General features: G+C 45.2%; 1 protein-coding gene across 1 annotated transcript; it reads right to left on the reverse strand.

The window, feature by feature from the left end:
* Nucleotides 1-1,051: 1,051 nt before the first annotated feature.
* Nucleotides 1,052-8,717, reverse strand: Resp18 (regulated endocrine specific protein 18). The gene is made up of 6 exons (XM_033764654.1): nt 8,627-8,717; nt 6,243-6,347; nt 4,955-5,087; nt 4,700-4,739; nt 4,499-4,588; nt 1,052-3,532 (listed from the first exon to the last, which is right to left on the reverse strand). Exons 1-6 carry the CDS (start codon nt 8,715-8,717, stop codon nt 3,482-3,484), a joined length of 510 nt encoding a protein of 169 aa, XP_033620545.1. The 3' UTR covers nt 1,052-3,481.
* Between the last annotated feature and the right edge of the window lie 1,023 nt (nt 8,718-9,740).

Here is a 9,740-nt window from a genome sequence, read left to right on the forward strand (position 1 = left end):
TACTTCTAGGTGTGTTTGAGTAGAGTCATGAAGGCCTGACCTTGGGGATTATATATGGTCTCTGGCCCCCTTTTATCTGGTGCTATTTTGCTGATCTACCTCCTAGCTTCCTTGAACTAAGTAACTTTGCTCCATCATGCTCCTTTACCACGATGGTCCTACCCTGAAGATAGCTGAATCTTCTGAAATCATGAGCTAAAGTAAACCTCTTCCTTTGAGTTATGGGTATTGGGTATTTTGACCAGCAATGGGAAAACTGTTTAATACAGCCTTCATCTTCTAGCTCTTTCTATCATCTTCCTTCTATGCAGATCTGTCTCCAAATTTTCCCTTTTTATAAGGGTATAAGCTACGTTGGAATGAGATCCATGCTAATGATCTCATCATAACTAATTACATCTGCAACAGCTTTATTTCCAAATAAGGTCACATTCTGAGGAACAAGTTATTTGAATTTCAATATATCAGTATTGGAGGGGACGGAATTCAATCTGTAATGATTACCAAGGCTTAAGAACTCATCCTTCATAATATCCCTTATGTGTCCTCTTTCATTCACATTCAGGTCTTTGTGTGGCTTATCTCATCATTTCTAAACAATTCCCATCCTTCTTCTGCTCCCTGACCAAAATCATTTTGCAGAAATGTGAGAATACTCTTAAGCACAACTTTCATTGACATTACTTTGATCTAAAACCTTTGGTGGCTCTCTAATGTCTGTGAATTACGATCCAAATCATGAGCATAGTCCTCTACAATATGAACTAAACCTACTTTCCTTTCAAAAGTTACCATTTTTTCTACCCATTTTCTCTGTCCCAGAATTATCAGGGTATTTAAGTTTTCCTATACCTTTTACCTTTCAATCTTCACTTTGCTCTGGGGATGGAGTCCAGTTTATGGACGCCAGAGGAGAATTTAGATTTTTAGGATAAGATTGACAAAGTGGACCAGGTGCGGAGACCCTTGCCTGTAATCCCAGCACTCAGGAGGCCAAGGCAGGTGGATCACCATAAGTTAAAGTCCAGCCTGAACTATATAGTGAGACCATGACACACAAAAAGAAAAAAAAAAAGACTGACAAGGTATTTTGGTGATGAGTTACTTACATGAAGAGAGAATGGCACACACAAAGGCCCAGGAACACAAGCCAGCTGGACACATTTTGAGAAACACAATTAGGAGTGAATTGCCAGAGAAAATAGGATGACAGAATGGGGGAAAACACTGTAGCACCAGAAAGGTTGATGAGACAAGAATTTCATTGCTTTGTGGGCCAGATAAATTGTTTGGGCATTTTTCCTATTAAAGAATAGAAAACGATCATAACAAAACTCCACACTTTATCTTATTCACAACTGTATTTCTAGGGCTTAGAAGAGTGTCTAGCATATCATAGTTTTATTTTGGGTTGACCCAAAGGAGATAAGAAATTTGGCATAGGTAGTATGGGAGGTGGTCCCTCTCTAGCGTTCTCAAAGGAGGGACAGGAAAAATCAATGTATTAAGGAAGGAAAGTCAATAATATTAAGTGTGCTGTTCAACAGGTTGCACTGTAGACAACTGGGCTGGGAATCATCAGGCATCCTCTAAAGACTCAGACTGAATGTCTTTCAGAATTGTCCACTATACTTTGAAGGAATCTGGAATATTTTTGCACTAAAGTTAGTCTTTCACAGATTGAGAGTTGCCTTTGGGAACATTGAACCCCAGGTACTTTAGGACTGCCTGGAGTTCAGGGAGGCACAGTCCCCAGCTTTCCAAAACACAGCAGGATGAAAGGCAGAGTTCCAGGGCTTGAGGGAGGTAAGGTGTCAGCAGATATGGAAGCTGTCCACCTGCCTCTGTAGGTGAATGGTGGTATGGGCCATGAGATATCACTGCATCTCCTCCCAGCAGATACCTGCATGAAGCTATTGCATTCACGGCTTACTTCTCTGACTATTCTTAAAGGTCTTGGAAGGTAGAAACCAAATATACTTGTAAAGGTCAGACAAATGGAGCACAGGTATATTGATTAGCTTTCCATTGCTGGGACAAAATACCTGACATACACAACTTAAAAAGTTTATTTGGGCTCATGGCTTCAGTCCATGGTTGACTGGCTCCAAGACAAAACCTCTTGGCCAAAAGGCAAGTGAGGAAAACTTCTTAACTCATGGCATCTAGAAATCAAAGAGCAGGGGCAGAGCCAGAGACAAAGGATCCAGAGACTAGGTAAAGTCTCCAAGGTCACTCCCCCATGAGCCACCAACACACGCACAGAAATGTGCTTTACTAGTCTCCTAGGAGTCTCTCAAGCCAATCAAGGTAGCCATCAAGATTAACTATCACAACAGGATTTGAGAATAAACAAGAAGGAAAGGAAGGTGTAAGGGGGGAGCATGGAGGAATGACAATGATTCAGTAATTTGATGACAAAAAGTAACAAATGAATTTGACTGTTCTTGTGTTGAATTAGTTGTGTCCTTGAACACAAGTAAAAGGGTGAGGGGTAGCACAGGGGAATTACTGAGAATCTGTGTACCAAGAGCTAGTTACATCTGGGAGCTTCACTGGGTAAGATGTGGTGCGGTCATATACCAATTCCTTGTGGCGACTCAATCTTGATACGCACCTGTCCATACACGCTTATGCATTTCTTTTTTTCCCTCCCAGTACTGGGGATCAAACTGAAGGCACAGTGCCACTGAGCTACATTCCTGGCCCACATTTATGCATTTCCTTTTTTTTTCCTCCACTTATGCATTTCTAATGAGTGTGAAAATGCTCTGGGAAAAATAAAGCTCAGCAAACAAAACAAAACAAAACATTCTGGTATTAGGTTGGGTTGGGAAGGGGTAGCCATATTTCCCATTCTCTTTAAAGATTGCTATCAGTGCTCGATTTGGCAGCACATATACTTTTAAAAAAAGATTTTCCGCTATTAAAGGCAAAGCAACAAAAACCATCAACAATCGTGGGTACACTTTGAACTCAGCAGTGCTCTGCTCTGCTGATCCTCAGGGACACAATGGGTGGGATTGTCTTGACAGAGGCTTTAGAGTTGAAGGTGGAGACTCAGAACAGCAGCATCTAGGCCTGTATGTCATGGAGGATAAAAGGAATGACTAGAGGCAAATATGGAGTTCATCTCCCTGTAATATGACAGGATGGACAAACAGACACACCACGTGGCTGGAGGATGGGTAGGGAAGGCCGCCACTCTATCGATGGTACCTGCTTACTTCTCTACTTCCTGAATGGCTGATGGAAGGAAAAGGATAGAACCAGCCTTCCAGCAGCACTGAAATCTGTGTCCCCCTCATCGCCACTGTCTGACTAACTTCAGACCCCACCTAGGCTATCTCCAGATAAAGCTCACAGAAAGTGTTTGCCTGAAAGTCCATTTTAATGAGCCAGATTTGAGTCATCCAAGGACTGTTCCACTGAAGGGCAATGAGGAGGACAGTGGAGCAGGGAGGCTTCTCACATTAAGGTCTCAATCAGCGACAAGGTTGTGGCCCACAGTGGTGAATGGCCCAGAGAGGCCCTAAAAAAGAAGAAAGGCATCTTGAGTCAGGATGGCGGGAGGTGGCTGTTCCCTCACCTGCTCACTTCCTCTGATCTTCCAGTACGGGTCTGATTTGAGGAAGCCTTCCACACAGTGACTCCGCCCACCAACTGACAGCCCGGTCCCTTGGCTCCCACATACAGTTCCTCCACCCACTGGGATTTTTCCTTGAGCTGGAGAATGGCCATGCCTTTTTTGCACAACAGTAAGCAGTCCATCCCCCCTCCCCCGCCAGTTCTCTCAGCTCTGATTCTGTCACCCTAGCAACCAATCCAGCTTTGGGAAGCCCAACAGCCAGGTCAGGGAAAGAGAGACTGTTCCTCAGAAAGTAAGAGGGGCTAAGAACCCCTGAGGTTCAGGCTGCCCCTAAATGGAGGGTATGTCCAGCTCCATGGCCACCCCCCATCTCCCTGGCCCAGCATAGGTGGCTACTTACATGCTTCTCAATTTCCATTCTTGCTTTTCTCACCATCCACTCCCCAACATCATCAAGACAGCCTTTTAAGATCATGTCACCTTACAATGTCTTCCTCCATATCAATACCCCAGTTAGCCTCCCACTGTACTTTGAATAAAATCCAAGTGTTTTACTATGATCTGTGAGCCTCTTTATAGTCAGTCCTGAGTCCATTTCTCCAATATCATCTTCTTCCACTGACTTTGCTGTCTGTGCTTCTGACATGACCTGGCACACTCTTGTCTCAGGAGATGAGTGGTTACAATGCTGTCTTCCCAGAATGCCCTTCCTTTAAGTCCTCTGCTGGCTATCACCTTCTTACACTTTAGGTCTTAGCCCCAAGACTTTTTTCAATGTGGAGAAGATTGATGCTTGGAATAGAAAAGACTCTTCTGCTTAGTGTTAGCACTGCAGGACCCACTCCCATTTTCATCACTTAGACAAGTTCTCGATGATTCCACCCTCCCAGGAGAAAACAAGCTCCTCACCTCAGCAGTGTTGGTCACCTCTTTTTTCAGGGTCTTTGGAACCACTTTGGAGGTAAAGCACTGGTCTCCATTCACCTTGGGCAGTGGGCTCTGTGATGAGGAAAGCCAAGAGTCAGGAAGGAGGCAGAAAAGAACAAGAGGGAAAGCAATGAGCTACAAAGTCAGGACTTTGCAGTTCTTGGGAAGACATATGAGTCTCACCGTGGGGAATAACAGTCGAAGTTTCTCCTCTTGCTTGCCCCTGGAAGAGACAGGGATGACAAGTGGGGCTTATGCTTGCTTCCCCCCACCCCGGTTTAATGAATGCATCCTAGAATTTTTCCCTGATGATCCCAGATAGGACCTCTGAAGCATTCTCTGTCCAGTGCTCCTGGTCGCAACTACTTGCAATTTTTAACTCATTATTCTCCTGTTCTGTCCTTCAGAGAGCATGGGCCAGCCACAGGCCTCACACACCTCACTCCCGTGGTTTTAGTGGGGAGAACTGCCTTGCCATCCTTCAGGCATGGATCTTGGGGGTAGGGTCTGCTCATGTGCTCCATATTTTGGGTCATCAGATCCTGAATGATGTCATTCTTCCAGAAGAGACCTGTGGAATGAAAGAATAGTGAGTGGACACCTGAGACACTGTCCCACTCCAGGCACCAGAGCGACTTCTTGCTCAAATGCATAGAAGATCATATTTTGTGGAGAAAATTAAATGAGATGGTGTATAAAAGTTGTTTAGCATGGTGCGCAGCATGTCATATTTGATGAGCATGATGGTTATAGTTTCTGCTGATTCATTTAATGATACAGTAAGGATTAAATGAACTTAGAGATGCAAAGTGCTTATAAAACTCTGAGGCAGCAATTCTCAAGCTCCAGTGTGCATTAGAATATTTTGCAAACTTGTTTAAACACAAACTGCTGTTCCCCATAACCAGAGCCTCTGACTCAGTAGGTCTGGAGTAAAGATTAAAAATTAATATTTCTAGCTGGGTGCGGTGATGCACAACTGTAATCCCAGCACTTGGGAGGCTGAGGAAGGAGGATCACAGTGAGTTCCAATTCAAGGCCAACCTGGGCTACATAGCTCAGGGCCAGCCTGAACTATAAAACAAGACCCTGTCTCCAAAAAAAAAAGAATTAATATTTCTAACAAGTTCTTTGTTGACATTGATGTTGCTGGTTGAGATATGCTTTGAGAATTGCTGTTCTAAGGCACTGTATGCATATTAGGTTTTAGAAGTAATAATATGAACTCCAGGCAGATTTTCTATTCGAGTCTCCCTCTCATTCACAAAACTCTGCTCTAAGGAAGATTCAGCCATCTGTCTCTGATAGACTCTCCACTCCCTTTTACTCCTCCCCTCTGTTTGTCATACAATTTTCCCAGCTTCCTACTCAGAGGCTGAGATTTGTACATATTCTTCTGGCTGAGAACTTAATTATTCCATGCTTTGAAAACAATCAGTAGTGCCAGGGATTGGGATTGGCCCCAAGGAGTTGGATGCTGGCCTTTTCCAGGAGTTTCTTCTAGAAACTTCTACTAGGCACTTTCAGGTTGTTCAGGGCAAACAGCCCACCTAGCCTCTAAAACCACTCCTCTCTTGTCCCTTTCTCCACTTGGGTGAGTGTGACAAGAAAGTTTCAAGTAGAAGTATTTGAAGAAGAGAAAAACTGTCCTCAGAACAGACAACTCCTCATGACCCTCTTCCACTCTTGGCCAGGCCTCAACTACTGTTCTCCAGCTTTTACTTACCTTGGGGTACAAGCTGGTGGAGTAGAACTTGGAGGTGACGAAAGAATGGAGCAGTAAATTCTTGGAGGGGCCAGAGCTGCCCCACTTCTGATTGGCCCTGGCCATCTAAGGATGAAATAGTGGTGTCAGGAGAGATGTTGGCCGGAAGCCTTCCACATACCAGCTGAAGAGAAGCAGCTAACTTCCCTCCACTGTCATGTCTGGATTCCTTGGTCTCATTCTCTGTGCTAGGCTCCTTCCTCATCTTCAGGACTCCTTTCTTCTTCCCCCATTCTCACTTGCTCTGCCCTTCAGCCTCTGAGCCTCATTCACCCATCAACTTTCCGGTAAGGTCCAACCTTGGATGAGCAGCAGCTCAGAAAGCTACCCACAGGGGATGGCTAATCAGGTGGAGAGGCAGAGCACAGGGAAGCAGGTGAGCTGCATCTTAGGGAAGACTTTGAAGCCATGAGAGGTTGTGGAGGAGGACAGGAACCCTCAAAAGGAGAAAGCACCATCTCCTCAGTATCTTCAGGGGATTGGTTCCAGGACAGCCTACCCCATACCAAAATCCAAGGTGCTCAAGTCCCATATAGAAAATGGTTTAGTTAGTAATTTGCATATCACCTATAAACATTCTCCCATATACTTCAAGTCATCTCTTGATTATTTATAATACCTCCCACAAGATAAATCCGAGCAGTTATTTCACTGAGTTGTTTAGAAAATAATGACAAGGAAGAGCCTGTACATGTTCAGTACAGACAAATATCCCCAGATATTTTTATTGAACTGGAGGAAGCTGAATTCCCTCGAGTGGAACCGTGGGTACAGAGGGCTGACTGCACTGTTATTACAAGGCTTGAGAGTCTGCGTGGCTTTTCTGTAAGCTACAGTTTGCCCTGCTGTACATAGGGAAGAGCAGGGTCAAGGAAGATAGCCCCTAATGTACAGCACACCTTTCCCGTTCCATATAGACGAGGAGGGCCTGCAGAAGAGTCCATTTTTTTTCCTACAGTGGGATTACCATTTGTCATTCTGGTCAGGTCTTAAGAAGAGGGAACTCTCCCTAGTCAAGTGAACAATTTTCTGAACTCGGGAAGGAGCTCCAGCTCCAGCTCTCTTCTGAAAAGGAAAAGAGCTTAGGAAAGGGGAGGTAGTTCTCAGAGGCAGTGCTGCTAGAGGGGCAACCGCGACCGCCCTGGCTGGGCCAATTTGCGCGGTGCCGTTGGCGCTGTCCGTGGTGCTGAGAGCACAGGGCGCTTCCACCGGGCTCCGCCGTGCTCTCCCCCGCTCCCCTCCTCACTTCCGCCCACAGTCCTCTGCGAATCCTCTGCATTAGCCTCTGCACCCAAGAATCCGGTGAGGACAGCAGGCGTCAGAGCATGAGTTTGCGCTTAGCACCTTCAACTGCGGGCGTAGGAACTTGCGAGCCTGCGCAGTTGGCTCCGACAGTTTAGGAGTCAGCGCCGAGTCAACCCTGGATGGCGCAGAGCAGAGAGGAAGGAGGAAGCAGGAAGGTCGATCCCTTCTCACTCCGTTCTTCTGTTTTTCCCAAGCCTAGCATTACCCCTCCTTATCGAAAATCGGGTCACAGTTACCAGGCTCTCAGCTTATAACTAAGCCTTCCTCTTCCCTCCTGCCAGGACCCAGATTCTGGTCCCCTGCCTATCTCTAGCCGTGGTCATCTCTTCCCTGGACCCTCAGGGCAAATGGCTTCTCCTGTGGCCGCCTTCTGCCCATTCGTCTTCCCGACCTCCTCCCGAATACCCAATCTTCCCTGCCCCCGTTCCTCTTAGGTCCGGACAGCTTATGCCGAGATCTATGCCTCTTCAAATTGCTGTCTACGCTTATCTCTCCTTGTGCCCACAAACACATTATTTCCCTCCTTAGTCTCTTAGCCTTCAGGTCCCCAGACTCTTCTTGAAAACGCACTCTGCCCACGCCCCCCGTATTTCCTTCTGACCGTGGGGACTAATGTCGCTGCAGCACCCTGGGCAGCTGTTCAGCAGCAGGAAACAGAGGAGCAGCGGGAGGCTCCCGGAGGCTCCAGACCACAGCGGGCGCTGCATACTCCTCGGGTCCTTGTGCTCCCTCGCTTTAGTCGAAGTGAAAGTAGCTACAGAGGCTGGTGTGGGCTGTGCGGGGCGATGCTTTCCACCTGCTAGCTAGCAGGATCTGCAAAGCCCTCCTCTGCAGCGGCCAATAGGGAACGGGCGCTGCCCCTGCGGACGCCTCCCCAATTCTTCCTTCCCCTTACCTCCACCCTCCACCCAGCACCTTTTGAAATTCCTGGCCCTACTCCTTTTCGACACAAACCGAGTCCCAAAAACCGCCGCAAACACTCCCATTCCAAGGTCGGAGAAGTGAACTGCGTGTAAGATGTGGGTGGACATTGTACTTACCTCGGATCCGAATCCGTGTGACAGTTTTGGGAGTACGGCCATTTTTACTATATTGGTTCTTCCTGCCCAAGAAAAAAGGATAGTTTTCCATATTCTGATATCCTTTTTGAGCTCCTTTTTCAGAGTACTATAGTTTTCAAAGGAAAGGCCTTCTACTTCCTTCATTAGATTGATTCCTAGATTTTTTAAAAATTTATTTATTTTTTGCTACTGTGCAAGATGTTGTTTCCCTAATTTCTCTCAGGGAGTTCCTTATTTGTGTACAAGAATGCTATTTGTTTTTGAGTGTTGACTTTGACTTTGTATCCAGCTATACTACTGAATTTGGTTATTAAATCTAGAGGTCTTTTGGTAGAGTTTTGGGGGTCTTATATGTAGAGTATCATGTCATCCACAAATAATAATAATTTAACTTCTTTGTCTATCCTTGTTTTTGTATTTCTTTCCCTTGTCTAATTGCTCTGGTGAATGTTTTCAGAACTATAGGAGTGATGATAGTGGGAATCCTTGTCTTGTTCTTGATTTTAGAGTGAAGGCCTTCAGTTTTTGTCCATTTAGTTTGATGTAGGCTGTTCGTCATAAATGGCTTTTATTGGATTCCAATTTTCTGTAAGTTTTTTTAAAATCATGAGTGGATGTTGGACTTTGTCAAATGCTTTTTCTGCATCTATTGAGATAATCATATGGTTTTTGTCCTTGGCTCTGTTAAATGGTGTATTGCATTTATTGACTTGTATATGTTGAACCATCCCTGCATCTCTAGGATGAATCCTACTTGGCCATGGTGAATAATCTTCTCGATGATTTGCTTCATTCTGTTTGCTAGTATTTCACTGAGGATTTTTACATCTATGTTCATTAGGAAGATTGTCCTGTTGGTCTCTTTTTTGGTTGGATCCTTCTCTGGGTTTGGTATCAGGGCAATGCTTGCTTCTGAAGTGAATTTGGGAATATTGCTTCCCTTTCAATTTCATTAAAGAGTTTGAAAAGAAGTGGCATTAGGTCTTCTCTAAATTTCTTTGAGAAATATAAAGTTCCAGGAAAAAAGGGACTTGTTGGTTTCTAGGTAGGTTAATTACAAGTAGGTGTGGCCTTCCTCCCATTTAAGTTTTCC

Source organism: Fukomys damarensis, unplaced genomic scaffold, assembly GCF_012274545.1.
Source record: "Fukomys damarensis isolate Sample0158 unplaced genomic scaffold, DMR_v1.0_HiC HiC_scaffold_16, whole genome shotgun sequence".
NCBI lineage: Eukaryota > Metazoa > Chordata > Mammalia > Rodentia > Bathyergidae > Fukomys > Fukomys damarensis.